General features: G+C 42.5%; 1 protein-coding gene across 1 annotated transcript in view; it reads right to left on the bottom strand.

Moving 5' to 3' along the window:
* Window positions 1–18,633, bottom strand: part of MICALCL (MICAL C-terminal like) — a 65,702-nt gene extending 47,069 nt beyond the window's left edge. The window contains exons 1-2 of the mRNA XM_036762449.1: window positions 18,440–18,633; window positions 8,287–8,402 (exon numbers count right to left, since the gene is read on the bottom strand). Of these exons, the coding sequence (XP_036618344.1) occupies window positions 8,287–8,402; window positions 18,440–18,572 (249 nt within the window). The 5' untranslated portion in view covers window positions 18,573–18,633. The remainder of the gene's footprint in view (window positions 1–8,286; window positions 8,403–18,439) is intronic.
* Window positions 18,634–22,868: the final 4,235 nt, after the last annotated feature.

Here is a 22,868-nt window from a genome sequence, read left to right as displayed (position 1 = left end):
TGAAGAGAAACATAAATAGGTAAACATGAAAGAGTAATCATAGGGGTCTCAATACAGTTAAACTGTTTACATTCCTATATAGGAAGATGATACTTGTAATTCCTAAGGACTTTATCATTGTCAGGGCAATTAAAAGTAGCTTACATAGACAGAGAGCATGGATGGATTATGTTGGAATGTTGGAATGATCTCCAAAATAACAAAGGGGTAAGAAAGAGGGATGTGCTGGGAGAAGGAGGAAAGGAGAGGTAGAATAGGGAAATTTTTCTCACATAAAAGAGGTGTGCCAGGAAGAACTTTTTCAGTGGAGATGGAAATGGGGGTGGTAGCAGGCAATACTTGAACTCCACTCTCATTGGAATTGGTTCAAAGATGAAAGTTGTATACAGTTGTATACAGAAATGTAACTTAAACAATAGAGAAATAGGAGGGGGAGGGGATAAGTGAAAGGTAAGAGATGATAAAAAGGAAGAAAGATTAAGGGAGACAGTGGTTGTAGGTGAAACAGACTTTTGAGGAAAGACAGGATAAAAAGAGATAATAGGAGGGAGCGAAATGCACAATTAATAATCATAATTGTGAATGTGAAGGGGATAAGCTCACCCATAAAATGGAAACAGATAGAACTTATTAGCAACCAGAATCCAACAATTTTGTCTACAAGAGACACACTTGAAACAGAAAAACACACAGAGTTAAAATAAAGGCTTAAGCAGAATCCAACACTTCTTAGCTGAACTAAAAAAATGGCAAAAATTAGACCTAATTACAAGAGATAATCAGGGAAACTACATTTTGCTAAAAGGTACCATAGATAATGAACTAACATCAACAATTTTTCAGCAAGTTTCTCTGATAAAGGCCTCGTTTCTCAAATATATATTGAGTGGAGAACTGAATCAAATTTATAAAAATAAGAGCCATTCCCCAAATGATAAATGGTCAAAGGATATAAATAGGCAGTTTTCAGATGAAGAAATCAAAGCTATCTATATGAAAAAATGCTCTAAATCACTATTGATTAGAAAACAACTCTGAGGTACCACCTCACACCTATCAGAAATTACAGATACTGAAGGGGATGAGGGAAAAATTAGTTATACTAATAAACTGTTGGTATAGTGAACTGGTCTAACCACTCTGGAGAACAATGTGGAACTATGCTCATAGAGCTATGAAACTGTGCATACCCTTTGACCCAGCAATATCACTACTAGGTCTGTATCTCAAAGATGTCAAAGGAAAAGGAACCATATGTACAAAAATATTTATAACAGCTCTTTTATGGTGGCAAAAAAATTGGAAAATTGATGGATGCCCATCAATTGGGAAATGGTTGAACAAATTGTGGTATATGACTATGATGGAATACTGTTACACTAAAAGAAAGGCAAGATGGTTTCAGAAAAACCTGGGAAGACTTAATATGACTGATGTAAAGTGAAATGAGCAGAGCCAGGGGAACATTGTACATTGTAACTGCAATATTGTATGATGATCAGCTGTGAATGATATCTTTACTCTGATTAAGACAATGATCCAAGACAATTCTGAAGGACTCATGATGAAAAAATTCTATCCACCTCCAGAGAGAGAACTGATGAACTCTGAGTACAAATTGAAATATAATTTTCTCATTTTCTTGCCTTTAAAAAATGACTAATAAGGAAATGTTTTTGCATGATTTCACATGTATAATTGCTATCATATTGCTTGCCTTCTCAGTGGGCGGGGAAGGGGTAAGAGGGAGGAAGGGAATTTGGAACTAAAAATTTAAAAAGAAAATAGTATTAAAAATAAATAAATAATGTATTTTTTTAAAAAGAGTCTATTGGTGCTAGTGATCTGAGACCAGCCATAGCGTACAGGTTTGGCTGAGGCAGAATACATAAGCGTATCAACCCAGTACAATTGGGAATGGGGATTTGGGATTGGGTCTGGGGCTCTGATTAACTACTGCAAGACATGGGGGTATCTGTTTCTGTTCCCTTGTGATCACTTGTATGAATTATATGCGTCTCTATGTACTCTGCACATGGGATTCAAACCATAAGATTTATTCCTTTAAGAGAGAGTTCTTTGTGTAACCAGGGAGGATTTTTTCTACAGAATCTCCATTAGGCTCTTGTTATGTTTTGCAGAAGTAAGTCAGGTAAGAAACCTGCATTAACTGTAATCACTCAGGAAAGCACTGATGGTAAATAGTCCAGTCTAAGTTAGTATAGGTAGTGTACAACTGATTAATGACTCTTGAAGTCCTTCCCTCCCTCCCTCTCTTCCTCCCTTTCTTCCTCCCTCCCTTCTTTCCTTCCTTCCTTCCTTCCTTCCTTCCTTCCTTCCTTCCTTCTTTTCTTCTTCCCTCCCTCCCTTCTTCCTTCCTTCCTTCCTTTCTTCTTTCCTTCCTCCCTCCCTCCTTCCTTCCTTCCTTTCTCCCTCCTTCCCTTCCTTCCTTCCTTCCTTCCGAAGGATATGATAGTGCTGAGGAAGGAAGACCTCATAGGGCTATGGTGGCAACTAGATTCCTATTCTTAAAATGCTTCTTTAGACTTATATAGTGGAGAAATAATCCCATATTTCCCCTAATATCAAACTGTTTAATGCTATTAAAGGAAGGACTGGGTTGAAGAGTTGACTAAGTTTCTATGCCTTACTATTCCCAGAAATAGGAATATTTTAAAACTGATGAGAATGAATAGGAAGAAAAAGAAGGAAGGAAGGAAGGAAGGAAGAAAGGGAAGGGGAAGGAGAAAAAAATCTGACATTATCTCTGGTTTCTCTTATCTTTCCTGAAATGCTTTCATTAATCATATCTAAAATCTGAGATTACTTCCAAGTGGGAAGAATCTGGCTAGACTTCATAGAGAGGGTAACATTTAAAATAATTCTTAAACGCTGAGTAAAAGTTAAGCAGAGATGGATGAGGAGAGGCAATAGAGCATTCCTGGTTGAAAGCACAACATGAAAAAAAGAATAGAGGTGGATAAGTTAAGAATCCCATCACAAAAAAGCTATTGTGGTGTTACTGACACACAAGACTCAAACCCAGAAGAAGAGAATGACTCCAAAATATCCACAATAAAAACCTCAAAGGAAAACAGAGCTTGGCCACAGGTTCAAATAGGACTCCTAGAAGAGATGAAAGAAGAGTTTTTTTAAAAAAAAGGTTTAAAATATTTTTGTAATTGAAATGAGCAGGGGCAGCTAGGTGGCACAGTGAGTAGAGCACCGCACTGGCCCTGGAGTCAGGAGGACCTGAAATGAGCATATGTTTGCTTTGCATGACTTTACCTGTAAAATGGGGATTGCTTGTCTTCTCAGTGGGTTGTTGTCTGTCCTTCATTCTAGAAGAGGATCATGACATCACAGAGGTGATGCCATGACTTGCAAGTGAATTGTATTTAAGTGAGGGAGGGCTGTGCCTAGTCACCAGCCTTACTTTCTCCTCCGGAGCTGTCTAGGTCCAGCAGTGAGTTATAGATCAGGATGACTGGAGTTGGCTCTGGATGCAGTGGGAGACATTGGCTTTTTTAAGACCTCAGTTTGATTGAGGCAACACCCATTGGAGGTGGAGGGAGGGAGAGAAGTTGGAACTCAAAAATTTTTAAAAATGAATGTAAAAAAAATTGAAATGAGTGCTAGAGAAAAAAATGGAAAAGAAATGAGAGTTATGGGAGAGAAAACTAAAAAGAGAGAATTAATGGCTTAGAATGAAAGAGGTACAAATCCTCGCCCAAACAACAAACTCCCTGAAAATTAGAATGGACCAGATTAAAACTGTTCTTTGCACCCAACATTCCACTTCCTGACCCCAGGAGTTTTCGCTGGCTATCCTCCATACCTATAATATTCTCCCTTCTGAACTCTACCTCATGGCTTCCTGCTCTTCCTTCAGATCTCAGCTAAAGTCCCTCCTTCTGCAAGAAGTCTTTCCCTCCTTAATCTTAGGGCCTTCTGAGATTATCCCCAATTTATCCTGCATATACCTATCTTGTGTGTAGTTGTTTGCAGGTTGTCTCCTGTACAGTGTGAGCTCCTTGAGATCAGGGACCGGGGTTCAACCACCCCATGCCTTTTTTTTGTATCTCCCGTGCCCAGCATATAGTAGATGCTTTAAAAATGCTAGTTGACTGAACTATTTTTGGTCAGGATGTAAGATTCTTGAAAGGGTATAGAAAGATAAAAGGTGTGAAAGGTAGATTAGGACCAATTTCTTCAAGGTCTTGGAGTTGGGTTGAAAAGTTTAAATTTTATTCTGTAGGCAAAAGGAAACCAATGGAGATGTTTTCTCCATGTTTGTTTTTAGCAGGAGAGTGACATAAGACTATAGTTTTATAGTTGAAAGGGATTTTAGGTGCAGCTCCCTTACTTTACCGACAAGTAAACGAAAGCCTGGTTTTGGCCTTAATATGACTTGCCCAGGGTCACAAGATTTGAACCCTACTCTTCCTGGCTCCAAGCCCAGTGCTATATCCACTATACTATGTGATCTCTCAATGATCTTCCATAACTGGGAATCAAATTGGTGCCATAACAGGAAAGTGTTAAATGCTAACCATTAGACTAGAGACCATCAGATCTGGGTTCAAAGACTACCATGGAGCCTGGAGGAGAAGAGGTCAGTTAGGGAATGAGTGTGGTGTGGCTTAGAGGTCAGGAGACCTCCGTTCTAGGCCTAGGTTTGATTCTAACTTGCTCTTTTTGTTCCTAAGTTATACTCCTCGGAATCTCAGTTTGCTCTTGTTATTCGACTTAGTTTTATTGCACTAGATAGTCTTGGGGTTCCTTCCAGTGCTAACATGCAATGACTTTACAGTGTCTGTACCATGTTTCTTCTCTGTCAAAATCTAAGGGATCCTCCAGAAATTTCAGTGGGGGAAACAGATTGGTGAGGGATCTGTATGTGGGTGCCTAGACACCAAGTTTCCCAATTTTTCTCTTCTGTACCCAAGAAAGAATTTCTGACCGTGAAATCTAAGGTAGGAGCCCATGAGCAAAAGGAAAGATGCCCAGGAGGACTGGGAGACCCTGTTGTCTATGGTCGCTGCAAGGATTTGGAGGGCCATGGCATTGAGACTTACACTACACCTAACCAACTCTGTCTGTGATCACTGGAAATAATAGGTAGGAAGGCTGGGGCTCAGACTGGGAGCAGAGAGGCAAGCAGGGATTCCAGGAATCAACTTTGCTAAGGTGCTTCAAACCCTAGAATGAAGATGGATTCCTGTATGACAAAAACTAGGAAGTTTTGAAAACCTCATCAGCTGGTGAGACTTCTGGAACACAGCTTCTCCTCTGAGAGGTCACTTCCCTTAATACTTCTATAATCTTAGAAAATTGAGGGAACTCATGGGAAGAGGTTTCAGTTTTAGGAGATGGTTGGAAACAGTTTTTCTTTCATATTCATTATGCACAATAAATGATGTGGCCATAAAAAGCAGATGGTCTGTTTTCTATGAAAATAGAAAGGAAAATTCCAGATGTATGGGGTGGGGAGAGGGTAGGGAGGCATTACAAGCCAGATATTTTTCTAATTGTAATAATTTTGGAACCATATGCCATATCATGCCCTAGATCAGTTCTGACTCTGGCCAGAATGTTTTGTTTTGTTTTGCTTTGAATTCTACGTAACAGTTTTGTGAAGAAGCAGTGAAGGATGGAGAATCATACACATACACTCTTGTGTATACGTCTGAGAGACCTGGATGAGACCATTGGACCAGTGCTTGAGTATACTGCCACACAGTGGACAGATTGTACATTTCCCTGTCTCGCTGATTAATAAATGAACTGTCACCCTGATTTACTGTAGGTTTAAATAAGGTAGCACTAAGGTATGCTGGAACCAGTTCGAATGGCCTCTCTGGAACCCTTTGTTAAATTTCCAGTGTGAGCATTTGCACTTCAGAAATCAGCAAATGCTACAAATCATGTCATGATTTATTGCTTTGTTGATTGTCTAACTTTAAGAATGTGATGGAGAAAGTGTTAGGAATGCAGATTAAAATTAAAAGGGTGTTGTTCATACATTTTTCTCAATAGCCTATTGTTAAACATTTACCAGGATACTGCTGGGTAGAACCCAAACCAAAGTGGGTTGCTTGTTCTACCACAGTGCCCCAAGTGTCACATGGGATGCCTGCGAGATGTCACATGAAGCCTACCTCTATATCATTGCTCTATGAAGAAACTAGGTAAGAGGTAACAAGGGGGTGAGTTAGGGTGGTGACAGGCGTGGGAATGGAAAGGAGGAGCATATGGGAGGGATACTACAGAGAAAGAATCTATAGGACTCAATGACTAAACAAAGAGGTGGAAGATTTAAAGGAGACTCTAAGATTTCAATCTTTGGGTGACTGGGAAGATATGGTGGTTTCAGCTATAGAAAAGTCACCATGATGGGGCATGGCTGGGTGTTGGGTTGCAAAGTTTAAAGTGCCATTTAAATGGCAGTTATTCTTACCAGCCAAAAGGTCTATGGCTGATCAGCATTAATCCTTGGGGAAGGGACTACATGGACTTGGACAAGTGAATTAACATCTCTCCAGGGAGACAACTTGGTACAAGGGAAAGCTTATCATTTGTGTAATCAGACAACCTGCGTTTAAATCTTGACTTCACCGCTTCCTACCTGGGTGACTGAAGACAAGTCATTTTATGTCTCTTGACTTCAACTGCCTCATTTGTAAAAGGAGGATATTAGACTAGATGGCCTCCAAGGTACCTTCCATAACTAAACCTATAGTCTTATGTTCCTATAGGAGATGATGAGTTCTTTGGTGCTGGTGGGACATCAAGGTGGAGATTTCCAACAGACAGCTGGAAGAGAAGGGAACCCAAAGGAGAGCTGCCAATTTGAGACTCATTCAGATAGAGGTGATAATTGAAGCCATGTAAGTAAATAAGTTCTCCAAGGGAGTAAGTGTAGAGAGAAAAGATAAGAGGACTAGGGAAAGAGCCTTAGGGGATGTCTATATTGAAGAGACATCAAGGGAGAGAGAGAAGAAGCTGTCAAAAGAACGAGATGATATGGAGGGTGTAAAGATCAACAGAAAACATAAAACTTGGTTTCAACATATAATCAGAAGCGGATAATCAGGAGCAGCTTCAGTCTCACCTCTTTTCCATGCTCTCCTTTCATCCTTCCCCCTCTGACTCTCTCTCTTCATGTCTAATTTTGCCTCCTCTCTTGACTTTCTCCATCTCCTTCCCTCCCTTCCTCTATTTGTCCTTCTGTGTGTCTCTGTGTCTTTCTCTCTGTGTCTGCCAGTCTCTGTCTTTCTTTCTCTTAATATAAGCACACACATACACACCAGGTCACTGACTTTGTCTTACTTGGGCATGAGGGTCAGAAAGCCCTAAGTTATAAGCCAATGCTTATATCACCAGATGTGGAAGAAATGATTGTAAGTAAATAAATTCAGTTCTCCTCCTTCCTCCCCGGGAACCTCACTGAGCTAACAAATAAACACAGCAAATGGCAGAGAAACCACTTTTCTGTCCACCAGTGTAAACACATTAGGTTGAGCCATCGGCCCAAAGGCCCCTCTGAAAGGCTTCTGCCCCGGAGACCCATGGGGACCACAAAAAACAGGGCAGAATTTGGGAGGGAGGATACTGGTCGAGGGGAGGCTTATTCAAATCAGAGTGTAGAAAGAAGGCCCAAATTCTATGAAGTAACAGAACAGGAAGGAAATTCTCCGTGTCCACAGTCAGCAGTCTCTCCAAACCTAAGTCGCGGTAGGCATTTTCAGAGTACAAATGCCTAGATGCAAATGCATGGTTCATTTAATATTTCTGATTAGAATAAACATAACATTTTCCATGCAATCTGCCTCTAGTGCTTCTTAAATGAAGCTGTGTTTCCCCCTGGGGACATAGGCATCTGTTTGTTTTCATTTTTCGATGGTTTGCTTGTTGGACCTCATATTAAAACCACTTTAGAGCTGCAGTTTCAAAGTGGTTTCAAGTAAATATGTTGCTGTCTTGGGAGTTTTTTCCCTCCTCCTTCAAATGAAGTTCTTCTTAGAGAAAGAAAAGATTCATCTGTGAGACCTGAAAGATTCTGAAAATGAAAAGACAGCTCTGGAGATGGAAGGGCTCTTGGCTCTCGCCAAGGGGAGGAGAGGATCTAAGCATCAGATGCTACGACAGGTAAGCCTGCTAAATAAAAAATCTGCCAGCTTGAGAATGCTCTGGGTTGGAAACTCACAATTGTCCTAAGAGTCAATAACAACGGATACCCCCTACAAAGTCAACCCTTTCCTTGGTTGCCAAGGGGCAGGTTACCTTTGGTGGTAAGGAAGGTTTGGGTTCAAATTCACCATCTGAGGAGGAGGTGGTATCAGAAGAGGAGGAGGAATAACACTCCGTCATCTGTGCTCTGACAGGTAGGTGCTTGGAGGCTGAAATAGGAACAAAGTACCCAATCAAGCAGAAGCTATTTCTTTCCTAGATTTCATGTCCCAATACTCACTCCCTCTCCCTCCCTGCCCACTGCACCTGCCCTAAGCCTAAACAGCAGAGCTACCTCAGGGCAATCCGAAATTTGGCTCCCCATGTTAATTAAATTTCTGGCCCCTGGCCAAGGGCTTTGCACAGCTCTTGGTGTCCATATTTTAAACACACACACACACAAACATATACACACAGTATTATGCAGAAATCAATTAATTCCTTAAACACCATTTATAGATCATGGGGCTTCAAACGCATTCAGAAATGAAATCTATTATTAAAATGCATGTCTGAAGTTAGTCATGGTACCTCAAACGATTGTGTGAGGGTCACCGCGCAGTCTAATTGAATGCAAAAAGTCCAAGCCAGCTCTTAAACAAATTACCCTTATGTGGCTCTCAGCATCTGGCACCCATTTTTAGAACATGACATCTGCTCGGTGTAAAAGAACTGGCGTCAGAATGTCTGGTCATATAAAAAAATCACAAATGTAATCAGAAGCAAATGGACTCTGCCAGCGCGGGGCTTTATCACACAGTCTCATGCAACATAAATATTTCATTAATTATGTCTAAACAAATGCCACTTTTATTTTCCCCACCTAAGAATATTATCACATCATCGGGGCAGTGATGAAAACATCAGGAAAGATTGGTGGGGATGGAGAGGGGAGCAGCGTGCGGACATCCCAACAATGTGTTCCCATGGGGCAGTCTGGCTCTGATGGGGGGGTGGCCAGACACAGAAATAGCCTGTGGCTCGAGAAACCATAATTAAGGCAGAGTCAGTGGTAACTCTCTACTCATGCCCATTCTTTTTTTGTGGGGGGGCAGGGCAATTGGGGTTAAGTGACTTGCCCAAGGTCACACAGCTAGTACATGTGTCAAGTGTCTGAGGCCAAATTTGAACTCAGGTCCTCCTGACTCCAGGGCTGGTGCTCTACTCACTGCACTGCCTAGCTGCCCCTCAGGCCCATTCTGACCAGGATTGGCTCACCTCTGTCTATGACCTAAATACCCCTGGGTGCCTGGTATCTTCACGTGGAAACATCTGCCTTTCCATTTTGACCTTCTGTAGGGTTAATGATTAACATCTGGATTGGCCCAGCTCTGGGCAATGAATAGCCCTGTTGAGGAGTAAGTTATTTGGCCCTCCCCAGGTGATTGATAATTTATTGCATCCTAGTTTCTTGTGTAAGCCCATATTTGAGCAGGTGAGTATGTGTGCGTGTGTGTGCGCGCGCGCGCGTGTTCGGGGGTAATATAATGGTTAAACTCTACTATCCCCCTTCCAGGTAGGTTTCTGCTTTCCTCCCAGCTGAAAGGGAAACAAACCTTAGGAAAATTGCATGATATAGTGAGAACCACTGGATTCTCAGTTAAGAAAACTTGAAATTGAATTCTGGTTCTGCTACTTACTACCTGGGAGATTTGGGGGCTAGTCACTTAACTTCACTGGGCCTTGAGTCATAGGATCATAGAGTTACAAGGGACCTCAGAGACCATCAACTTCAATTTCCCACCCCACCCCACCCCACCCCCACATACATTTTATGAATGAATGAATCGATGTGTATGGAGGTTGTAGTGGGAGTGGGCCTGGGCGGTTGAACCCAGTTCTTCTGATTCCAGAGCTAGTTCCCTCTCACTACGCCAGCTGCTCAATTGCAAAATGAGGGGTCTGGAATAGATGACATCCATGGAACACAGCATGGATTCAAATCCTGCTTCTGATGCTCACTACCTGTGTGATCTTGGGTGAATTATTTGACCATCCCAGGTCTCAGTTTCCTAGATGATCTCTGAGGTTCCTTTCAATCTAGATCTAGGATCCTTCCAGCTCTAAATCAATGATCCTACAACCCTTGAAAAGAAGGGTGTGAGATAGCTACTCTGGCTGAGACAATGATCTATGATAATTCCAAAGGAACCATGATGAATAATGCTATCCACCTCCAGAGGGAGAACTGACGAACTCTGAGTAAGGATTGAAGCTTACTTTTTTTTACTTTCTGTATTTTTCTCCTGTTTTTGGTCTCTGTTTTCTTTTGCAATATGTCTAATGTGGAAATATGTTTTTAATGACTTCACATAGATAACTGGTATCAAATTGCTTCCCTTCTTAATGAGGGAGGATGGGGTAGAAGGAAGGGAGCAAATTTGGAACTCAAAATTTTTAAAAATGAATGTTAAATTTTTAAAAATATATTTGGGGAAATTTTAATGAAATAAAAATATATTGGGAAAAAAGAAAAGAAGGGAAGATTTTGGTCTTCAGATCTTTCAAAGATCTTTCTTTCTCAGAGCTTTCAAAGTACGCTTTTATCCTTCAGAAGTAGGCTTAGATTCAGGCAGTGTTAGGGACCTCACAAATTGGCCATTCTGAGTGAAGCCCCCCACTGTACAGATGAAGAAACTGAGCCCCAGGGAGGGGAAGGGATTTGCCCAAGGTAACATAGGTTATCAGTATCAGGAGCAGAAATCAAACCCAAGTCCTTTGACCCGGCTAATCATTAGCAGAGCAGAAACTTGAACTCACTATGCCTGATACTGTCTAAGACCAAAACTGTCCAGGGCCTAACAAACAGGAATATTTGGCCCATTTCCTGGGAGAGAAGCTAAGAGCTATCAGATTCCATGTGGCAGGTGGAAAACTTTGGCCCAGAGTGAGATGAACCTCTCCCTATCCGAGATATGAGTTTGCAGGCTTTCCTTAGAATTTCTAGACCATTTCTTCTACTTTTCACTCAAAGAATGAAAAACTAAAATTCTATGCCTTTTACTTTGGCTTCCTGGTGACATCAGCTTGTTGTGTTGCTTTGGCCAAGTCCCTTCCCCAGTCTGGGTCTAAGCTCCTTTGTAACATAGGAGAGTTAGAGGAGACAGCTTCTAAGGACTCTTCCAGTTCTGATGTTCTGTAGGCTGGCAAAGTTAGTTGGCAGAAATTCTAAATTCACCGACTGACTTCCATGATGAATTAAAGAGCCCCTGACAGAATGGTTTAGGGGAAAGGTTAAAGTTATTGCTCAATCCCAATCCTGTCCCTTCTTTCTGTGATGGCAGATGTCTCAAACTGAAATTCTGTGTACTAAATCTAGCTTTAGGAGAAAAAAAAAAACTGGGGTGACAAGGGGGCTGCTGTTACCAGTCTATTTTGTCTTTGCATATGTCTTGTGAAATCTTTCCTCCAGGGCAAATGGCAAAATAGACTGGGATGTAGGACAACATGTTGATGATGGAGAGCCACTGAGGTTATGAGACTTGATCAAGGTCATACAGTGATTCATGGGTGAAACAGACTTGGCTCTTAGCCTCCTGCCTCCCAGGCCAATCGTTAATCCAACCTAACCCACTGACTTGGAGACATCTTCTCTCCTCCCAGTAACAGCAACATTGTCAAAGTCACAAAACCTCCAAAGGGCAGAGCTAAGTGAGACATAAGAGTTCTGAAGAAAGTGAAACTCAAGGGATTTCCAAAGGCCACGGAGCAAATTAATGGAAGAGTCAGGTTCCCCAGTCCCCCAACTCCTGGAGCTCTGTCTGCTGCCCTGCCTTCTTCAGCTCTAGTTGCTTATTTTAGGTACTGCCTTCCTTCGCTCCCCAAACTACCTGGCCTTCATCGTACGTATAGGTTGCCTATACTTACATGGTTGTATGATGTCTCCCCAGTTAGAGTGTAAGCTAGTTGAGGGCAGGGCTAAACCCTATTTCACTTTTGTCTTTGTATTCCTCACACTTACCACAATGCCTGGCACATAGTAGGTGCTTCCTACACCTTGATGACTGACTGGGTGATTGATCGATTGTATAGGACTTGTCCAGAAGTATGCTGGTTCTTACTTGGCTCATCCTTGTGAATGAGGACATGCAGAATGTAGGGCCCAAGGAGTACAAAGAGTGTTAGGTATAGGCTGGAATCAGGAGACCTGGGTTGGAGTTCCACTCTGACCTTTATTAGCTTTTTCCCTTTCTTCCCTTTCTTTTTTTTCCTTCTTTCCTTCTTTCTTTCTTCCATTTCTTCCCCTTCTTCCCTTTCTTCCTTTTTTTCCTTCTTCCCCTTCTTCCCTTTTTTCCTTCCTTCCTTCCTCCCTATCTTCCTTCCTTCTCTTTCTTTCTTTCAACCCAGTTCACTCTGAAGCTCACAGATTGGACCGCAATAGGTCCCTGCCCAAGCTTCACTTAATGGCTGTATTTTGGGCCCTCCTGGCTTAGAGTGAATGTCAATGGTAACTGTTTCTCTCTGGAACTGCAACCCTGAGGGTCTTCCTCTCCCAGCTTGATTTTTTTCTTTTCTTTTTTCTAATTAAAGGGGCCATCCCTTGACTCACTTCTTAAAGAGGCCTATTCACTGAATGGGCATTACCTCACTCTAAGTGAAAAAGCCTGAGCCTAAAAGGGCCAGGGTCTCCCATTGCATCCTGGGTCATCACCAGTCATCCTGATAAATATCTGGAATACCTCCAGATGGCTCTGGAGGAGAACGTGAGGCTGGGGACCTTGCACAGCCCTCCCTCATTCAAATCAAAGTCAACTGCAAGTTGTATCATCATTTCCCTGATGTCATGGTCCTCATCGAAAATGAAGGACAAACCCACAACAACCTATTAATGGTGTGACCTTGAGTAAGCCAGTACTTTGTAGTAGTACTTTGAAAGCTTCAAATCACCATAGAATTGTAAGCTGTTATCATCATCATCACCATCATCATCATTTTGGGACCATGGGGAGAATGGTTTGGGAAACTCCCAGAATGAGAACTCCCTCCACCAACACAGATGGGTAACTTTTTTTTTTTGTAAATTAAAGAGAGTTGTCTGGGGCACTTAGAGGTCGTCCATGGTCACATAGCTAGAATGGGTCAGAGACTTCCTAACTCTAAGGCTGCTCCTCCACCACGCTGGCCCACACATAGCAGAGCCAACTGGTTCACACAGGGATGGAGGCCCTGAGCTTGGTTTGGTCAACTAAGTCCTGGTCACCTGAGCAGCACAGATTGGTGCTGGCAAGAAAGCAGAAGAACAAGATGTCACAGCCAAGCCCCTGATTCCTCAGCTCTCCAATTCTAACCTTCGAGCAGCTTCCTGTTCAGATTTAGACCACAACCTGCTATTTGTTCCCTTGTTTCTTTTCCCAGCGGGAATAAATTACCCTCTTCTCATCACTCCTCTTGAAGTCCCATCAATAATTAACTGGAGTTATAAGGGCTGCTGGATAAACAGCCGGCTGCTACCGGAGCACCTGCTTCCCTCCCTGCCAGGGATTCTTTGCTGAAGCCTGATGTCTTCTTTGAACAAAGGCAAGTTTCTTGACCTTCCAATGGCTGGGAACAAGAGCCCTCATAGCTCAGGTTGTGGGGGAGGGAAGAGTGGGGGCTGCAGGCCCTGATCCCGGTTCTCAGGGATGTCTGCAACAGGAACCTAGTTTTCCTTTCATTAGCTCTGAGTTCTACAGGGCTGCCTTCTCCTTTGGCGGTCCTTTGGCTAGAAGGCTGGACCATTGGAAAGCAAGAGGTAGGGCTTGCCAGGAGGTGAGGTGATGAATGGAGTCCGGACATAAGCCCTGTTGTTTCAGGAAAGAACCGATTACCCAGCTAACCCTGAAATACTCCCAAGGTTGGAGAACACATTATTTAACAAGGCAGGCAGAAGAAGCTAATGTCTAATGGAAGCCTACAGTGACCCAATTTCTGTTGGGGACCCAGGCTAACCATGTGTCAAAAATTAAAAAGATTAAGATCTTCCAGGTGGAATAGGAAATCCTCTCTTGTGGACACCTTTAAGAGAATCTAAAGCAAATCCACACCTGCACAATTCGATTGGCCTAACTCACACACAGATAAAATTCCTGCTTAACCTGGGTTATAGAAGCCAGGAGAAATGTACCTACTGGCTGTCTCCCTCTCTCTCCACTACCTCCCCCTCAATAGTGTGGCCTGGAAATAATTCTGTCCTGAATGCTTCCATTGGGTCTGTCTCAACCATGGGATTAAGGCTGGAAGAACTTTCGAATCCCCCACCCTTTAAAAACAAAAACCTTGTGAAATCCCACCATCCCCTATTAGCTACTGTTCTCTATCTCTCCTCTCCTCAGCCAAAAGGCCTCTTTAAAAAGGCCATCCATAGCCAATGTTCCCACTTCCTCTCCCCAGTCTTTCTGGACCTCTACAATCTGGTTCTCAACCTCATGATTCCCAGAAACCACCTCCTCCCAAGTTACCAGTGACTTCTTAAGTGCCTTTTCTGGGGCCTCATTCTTTTTCACCTCTTTGCAGCATTTGACACTATTTGCCACTTTCTCCTCCTGGATCCTCTCTCCTCCCTAAGTTTTTATGACATTGCTCTCTCCTGGTTGTCATGCTATGTTTCAGATTGTTCCTTTTTGGTCTCTTCTGCTGAATCTCGTTCATGTCATGTGCATTAACTGCAGATATCCCCAAAGCTCTGTTTGAGACCATTTCCCTCTCCAAACTCTCACTTAGGAATCTCATCGCTCCCCTGGCTTCAATGATCAACCCTATGTAGATGACTCACAGATTTATATATTCAGCCCTTAATCTCTCTCCTGAGCTCCAGTCCCACATCACAAACTGTTCATTGGGCATTTTGAACTGAATGTCAAGATATCACAGATACAATATATCTATTACAGAACTCATCTTCCCCCCAAATCCATCCTTCTTCTTTCTCACCTGCTGTCAAGGGTCCACCATCCTTAGAGTCACCCTGGTTCTCAACATCAATATCATCCTCAACTCTTCACTCTCATGTCCTCTACATGGCCAAATCTTGTCATTTCTACCTTCACAACATCTTTCCCACATGTTCCCTTCTTCACTTGCACAGCTGCTACATTAGTTCAGGCCCTCATCACCTCTCACTTGGAACACTGCAAATGCCTTGCAATTAGGCTGTCTCTCTCTCTCTCTCTCTCTCTCTCTCTCTCTCTCTCTCTCTCTCTCTCTCTCTCTCTCTCTCTCTCTCTCTCTCTTTCTCTCTCTCCCTTTCTCTCTCTGTCTCTCTCTCTCTCTCATTTCCTTCTACTCCAATCCATTCTTCACTACACTTTTACTGTCTCTCAAAAAAAAGTGGGGAGCAAGGGTTTGGGGAGGTTCCATGTTGTCATTTTTATATGACTTTAAAATGAGGGAGATGTGAAAAATATCTAAGGATCTTTGTGGCCCCTCAGACTCAGCACTAGGATCCTCTTGACCTGTTAGTGCCCTGTAAAAGCATCTATGGGACTCTAACAATTTTGTGATTCCTGGGATCCACAAGTCATACTTTGTGCCATGAGAGTAGGTAGGAAGGGGGTAGTACGGCAGGGCAGTCCTAAACTCCCCACTGAGTAATCTGAAGTTGGAAGGCCTGTCATGCCCATCCTTGGTCCTGACTCCCAAACATCTTTCCACTCTCCAAGTGTTTCTCACACTAACCTCCATCTTTCTCTTTACCAGACCCAGGCATTTTGGATGTTAAGCAGGTGAATTACCCAATTTATGGGGAAGAGAGTAAATTCCCAGATTGTACAGGGGGTACAAGAAAATCCAAGCACTAACACTTTCTGCCTAGTATTGAAGGGAATAGAATCTCAGGTTACACAGAAGCACAGAATTTGAGGAAAGGAGGGACCTCAGAGCCCACCTAGCCCTACTCATGTATGAACAAGAATCCCTTTTATAAACAATATCCCTGACATCAAAGCTCTGCCTGAAGATCTCCAAGAGGTGGAGTCCACCATCCTCCAAGGCAGCCCATTTAAATTCTGGATAGTTCTAATCATTAGGAAATATTTTAAATGCAGATGATGATGATGATGATGATGACGATGATGATGATGATGATGATGATGATGATCTACCTCCTAGGGTAGTCATGAGGATAAAATGCTATAATATTTAGAAAGCACTTTGCAAAGCTTAAAGTGCAATGGAAACTGACTGGGGAACAGGGCAACCAGAATGTGCACCATCTTGGAGTGGTGGGGGGAGGGTGGAAATGGGGAGAAAACTTGTAGTTCAAACTCTTGTGAAAATCAATGCTGAGAACTAAATACGTTAAATAAATAAATTTTTAAAAAGTGCAATGGAAAAGCTAGCTATTATTATTATAAACATTTCTTTTCATCATACCTGAATTTGTCTCTTTGTCATCCCCCCAGTGCCCTGGTTTTGTCATCTGGGGCCAAACAGAAAAAACTCTAATCCCTCTTCTCTATTACAGCCATTCAAATAATGAAGACAACTCTCATATCTCCCAAGTCTTCTCTTTTCCAGGAGAAACATCCCCAATTCCTTCAACTGATTCTCACACAGCCTGGTCTCAAGGCTCTTCACCACCTTGGGTGACCTCCTCTAGGCATGCAAGCCTATCAAGATCCTGCTTAAGAAGTGGAAGAGCCCAGAGTTGGGTGCCATACTTCCAATGGGGTCTGACCAAGGCAGAGTCCAGAGAGAATCCTCTTTCACCTGCTTCTTATCCCCAGACACTCTGCTTCTCTTGAGGCAGCCTAAGGTTGCCTTAGTTTCTTTAGCTACCATTTTGTATTGTTGACACACAATGAGATTGTTGGCCTCCAGATCTTTTTAAGGTGGCCTGTTCTTACACAGCCTCCTCCATGGAATGCCTGTGAAGCTGATTGCTTTAATCAAACAATTCTCAGGCTTTGTAGATATTCCTTGGTCCATCTAACTTCCTCTCGCTCCATGTATTTGATTTGTTGGAAATCATTTCTCCCTCCACATCCCTTGCTTTGACTTCTCTCTGCTCCCACAGCCGCCACCCTTGTTTGTACCCTCATCACTTTCCACAGAGTTTATTACAATGGTCTTCTAACTTACCTCCTTACCTCAAGTCTCTTCTCACTCCAGTCCACGCTGCGGCCAAAGTTATTTTTCTTTAAGCACAGATTTGACCATGTCATACCCTTATTTAATAAATTCCAGTCTCTCCCTATTACCTCTAAAGCCCTTCACAACTTGATCCTCACCTATCCTTCTAGCCTCATTGAACATTATTCACCCTTCTGCTCCCTGCAATTTCAACATATCACCCTTTTCTTTGTTCCTCCCACACAATACTCCATTCTCCCATCTTTATGCTGGTGCCTGGAATTAACTGCCTCTTCGATGGTGTCTCATAGAATGCCTCTCTTCTAAGAGAAATTATTATTAATAACCAATGATCTGGGGAAATCCAGAACTCCCCCTTTTTCTAAAGTCCTGATTTCAAAAGTTCAGTCTCTTGAAGGACATTACTAATGATGAGATTGGATTAAGACCCCACCAAGGTAAGGAAGCCCTCATGCTCTACTCAGGTTTGGGTGGGGATAAATTCTTTGAAAAGATTGCCTAAGGCTGGGGGTGACTTAGAAGTAAATGACATAATCAAAGCTCATTTGAATAGGTTCAGCCTTTCATTGTAATATTCATTCTCTTCTTGATTGGTTATCAGAGTTGATTGCCACCTTCGGGAACACTCTTCTTCCAAGGGGCATACATGGCATAAACCTGCCCACTTCCCCCCCTCTCCCTCCCTCCCCCATTATGGTCTTTGGTCTAAGAGAGAGATGGTCAAATGACCATCTTTTTTATTAAAATGATGGTATTATTAGTAAAATTATTAAATTACCCAGAAATTATGTCTCTTGAAACTTTTTAATTGCCACACTTCTTTCAATGCTTTCATCTCAAGCATTACTTTCTACTTGAAGCCTTTCCTGATTCCCTCAGACTTCTGGTGCCCTCCCTCCCACACTACCTTGTATTAAATTATTTTGTATTTACTGGTATTTATTGTTCCTACCATAGATGCCTATATGTTTACTTGCACTCTCCCCTCTTAGAATGCAAATTCCTTGAGATTAGAAATTATTTCATTTTTTGGATCTGTATCCCTAGGACTTAGAACAGTGCCTAGTACACAGTAAGTGCTGAATAAATGCATGTTGATTGATTGCTATAGAAAATCTTGCTAGAAAAAAGCACTTACTTGAGTGTTCTCCAGGGAAAGGAATGTCCATTTGGCCTGAGGAAGACTTATTCCATGGCTGTGATGGCATCTTTGGAGCGTGGCAGATGTCCATTTCTCCTGGGTCACTAAAGACATTGCTAAGCTCCTTCATTGTTCTCACTGACCCCAGGTTCTCATTAGTTTTTTCTTTAAGCCTAAAGGAAGAAAAGAGACTGCTCCTCTTTGTCAGGGCATTGTCCTGGTTCAAAGGTCTCCCTAGTAGTAACTCTTTCAGGCTAACTTTGTCAAAGACATCTTCCACCTTGGCAGAGGGTAGGGTCATAAGCCTCTTTTGCCTACCAGGCAAACTTCGAGCCCGGGCAGTTCTATCTGAAAGGCTATGGGTCCCTGGTGGTGCCTCAGTGGTACCATGGGTGGCACCATGTAATGAAAAGGCTGAGTCTGCAGTCCCTCTCTCCTTCCCAGGGGCCAGTAAGGAAACAAAACTGGGCTTCTGCACATCACAGTCTTTACTATAACTTGTTTTCCTTAAGTTTGGGGAGTGAACATTCAAAGACAAGTTCTCCATAGGGGCCTTTGGTGTAGAGTCACTGATCTTCTTTCCACCTTCTGGATTAGAGAGGAAGGGCTCCAAGGACCTCCTGATTGCATTTGCTATCAGGCGTAGAGGGGATTTAGGTCTGTGTGCTGTCCACGCCTCTGTAGCCCTTGGTGCTGGACCACAGGCTCCTTCTGGAGTCCCTCTCTGGTCTGACAAGGCTTCCCTGGCCAGCCCAGGAAATGATGAAAGGTCAGCCAGATTTGATTTTTCACCCCTTTTATCACCTCTGGCATGTATTGGTTCTGGTCTCTCTCTAGTGCCCAGATTTAGATTCTCTGTGTTAGCATCATTCCAGTCCAGCAACTGAGACTTTTGTTCTTGACTGAGGACCAACTTCTTTAAGAATTGTTTTTTCCCCTCAGTGGGTTTCAGTTGGTAGTCTTCTCTCCTACTTCCTATGCTTGCATTTCCTTGGCCTTCCTCAGGACATAAGGCCAGAGATGTCCTGCTCCTTGTCTCTACTCCACCATGATCTAGACCATCCTGGGTACTCCAAGTTTCCCAAGGAATTGCTTTGGTTTTCCTATGGCCATTGGAACTCTTCACAGCAGCATCCCTTGGTCTGTGCGCAGAAGAGGACTCTTCCTTGGGCATCACCAGGGAGTGTTTTGCTTCCTTTTGGAAGTGATGAGGTACATAGAGGGGGATTTCCTTACACACCTCTCGCATGCGGACCCTTCCCTGAATGATTGGACTTTGAGGCTGAGAATGTCCTCTTGTGATTTCAGGGGCATTGATGTATGATGTCACCTGGAGGAAGTCAACATAAAAGCAATTACCAAACAATCCCTATTACTCTTAACTTTTCTATAGGCATTCCTTTCCTTGACCATTCTCCACACATTTCCCTCCCCAAGCTCTTATTGGTTGTGTTGGAACAGAGCTAAAACTACAATTGGGGCAAACTCCTTATTGAGAGGAAATGCAGCATCATGGCGATTGGACCCTGGCAGTGTGGCCAAAATGATGGTGAACATGGGAAAGGAATTTTACACCCTGGAAACTCAGTATGCTCATTTGTAAAATGGTACCATAATACTGCCAGCACTTACCTATGGGGTTATTAATATTACCTTATTTATAGCATGGTGGAGTGGAAAGAGGGCAGTTAGGTGGTGCAATGGATAGAGCACTGGGCTTGAAATCAGGAAGACTCATCTTCCTGAGTTCAAATCCAGCATCAGACACTTTCTAGCTGTGTGACCCTGGGCAAGTCACTTAACTCTGTTTGTCTCAGTTTCCTCATCTGTGAAAGGAGCTGGAAATGAGAAGGAGATGGCAAACTACTTCAGTATCTTTGCCAAGAAAACCCCAAATGGAGTCAGACATGACTGAATTGAACTGAGAGTGGAAAGAATGCTAGCTTTGGACTCAAAAGATCTGGCTTTGAATCCCATGACACCTATTCAACTTTGGTTGCCTAAATCACCCAGTCTCTCCAGGCCTCAATTTCCTCATCTTGAAAAAGACAGGGATTGGACTAGCTGGCTTCTGGCTATGTGCCCTTGGAGGTACCTGAATTCATTCAATCATCCCATGATGGTCAACAATTGTCTTATTCTTATTTGATGGAGTTCAGATAAAAATGATTACGGGGACAAATCACCAACCTACTATTATCCTTTTATGTTGGATGTTTTGCTGACTACTGTGCCAGTGGAGAAGATGATTGCTTCGTGTATCTATAAATATCACCTTTGGCCATTGGTTCGATTTTACCTTCAGATTCAAGCCCACGTTCTTCCATCTCTATTTTTCCTTACTGCACATTAAGATTTTTACACTTGTCAAGTCTAAGTGATATTTTGATATCATGAAAGAAAATTTCCACAGTATGAAGAAGCTATTTAATATGTTTTTGGTGGAACCGTATAATTTGATGCCATCTACATGATTAGGTGATTAATAAAATGTATTGGTGTGACTTTCTTTTTGATGTGGAACTTGAACTCACTGCTATTCAGGAATGGTGGTAATGGTTTCTAAAGTTATGCAGAATCATAACCAGCTTGAGCCATCTTCCTGGAAGATCCCATGACTGACACCAGTTATTCTTAACGTGATTGTACTTGTGCCGTGTTTTAGAGAGTAGTTTTCTATGTTGACATCAGATGATCTAGGATTCCCCCTATACTTAGGTTTCTCCTATAAATCTGTGGTGTGTGAATAAGCCAGGTGTGCAGAACTGAGACAAAGACTTTGTGATCATAGTAAAGGCTATGGAGCTTTGGTGTGACTTGTTCAATGATACCAGTCAAAGATGAGTTGGCTTTTGTACTCCTAAAACTTTTTGGCACATCTTTCTTTTTTGGTGATATAAACCACAAATGTTTTACATAAAATACTTAAGTATATACTTAGTCTATATTTTGAGGAATCATTGGTATTCCCATCTTTGGGTGGTAGATGCTATAATATCGTCTGTTAAGAAGCAAGGGATCACACTTATGTCCGAGGGGAGGCTGGTAAAGGTCTAATTCATGTGCTGCTATGAAGCATCTGTACCAATCATTTGACCTATTCTGCCGCACCACTTTCCAGCTTTGCAGAGAAGCTAGAGTTTCAGTTGCTTTCCTTGACAAAATAATTTCTGCTGTCTATTGTATTCATAGTACACAAGTTTTCTGTTTCATGTTTGATCCAACTTGCATATTCATCATTGGACTTCTTGAAGCTGCATAGACAACCAGCATTTCCCTGTATCCTCCATCTTTAGGGATTCTCTTTCCTCTCTGATTTTTTTTTTTTTTGCTTTTCGTGACTCCATAGTACAGTCTTTGATTGATGCTGAATTGCCTCTTTTGTTTTTTTGCATTGTTTTGACTCTTTATATCACCTTAACCTTCTGGCATTTCCTTTCAATTATTAATTAAGGGTGTCTTATTTGCTCTCATATACTTCCCCTCCACCCCAAGGTCTACGGCACATGTTTGTTTTGGCTGCTTTTAATTAGACAATATGGCTTTTTAGGTTATTATTGTTATCATCTCGATTCATGTGCCAACTAGATATTGCTGTAATCTGCCAATGCCTTTTAATAAGTCAACATCCTTTTCAAGATATTTCTACCACGATGATGTTTGACATCTGTCCCCAGGAGTATTCCTTGATAGTTTCACCATCCCTATCATGATCCTTACCATGGCAACAGCCACAGCATACACTGTTGCATACAGGTCCAGAATTTTTTATTTTATGTCAAAGATGTAGCAAAATTTATTTGTTTGTGATGGATGTAGCAACTACAGGCTTTTTTGAACGACTCTATTCTAGTGTAGCTGATCAGCTAGTTAGAGTTGTGCCATCAAACTCAGGAAGGACTTTTCAAAATCTCATTCCAAGTGAGCCCATTCCTTCAAACCTTTTGAGACAATAGCATCACAGACAGTTCTCACCCGACTTAAGCAGACCATTCTGCAGACTTCCATAAAGCGATTTGCTTAATGCAAATTTGCCGGTAGACATAGGGAAGGAGCGAGGGAGAGAAGAAGAGGTAAAAAGAAGGCCTCCTATCATGCCCGGACACAGAAGGGAGAGTAGGAGAAGGAACACAGAGGCCTGGGCCAGCCATATTGGGGCCTGGTGGGATCAAGAGGAAGAACACTGCTGGGCAGATACATAGGGTCTGGACATGGACACAGACAGGAAAGGACAGGTAATGCGTGAGAGCAGGGGTCAGGTACGAGATACATTAGTGGACAGACAGAAGACAGACATGGGGGCTGGGCATGTGGGCAAGGAGGTCTCAAGCCAAGCCCCCGCCCCCATCAGATAGTGATGGTCTCTCCATGCCTCTGTTCTTCTGCTTTCACTTGGAGTCTTTTTTTTGGTGGGGAGATGCGACGC

This window comes from Trichosurus vulpecula, chromosome 6 (assembly GCF_011100635.1).
Source record: "Trichosurus vulpecula isolate mTriVul1 chromosome 6, mTriVul1.pri, whole genome shotgun sequence".
Taxonomy (NCBI): Eukaryota; Metazoa; Chordata; class Mammalia; order Diprotodontia; family Phalangeridae; genus Trichosurus; species Trichosurus vulpecula.
Note: the sequence above shows the minus strand (reverse complement) of the source record. Positions and strands in the feature narration are given on the sequence as shown.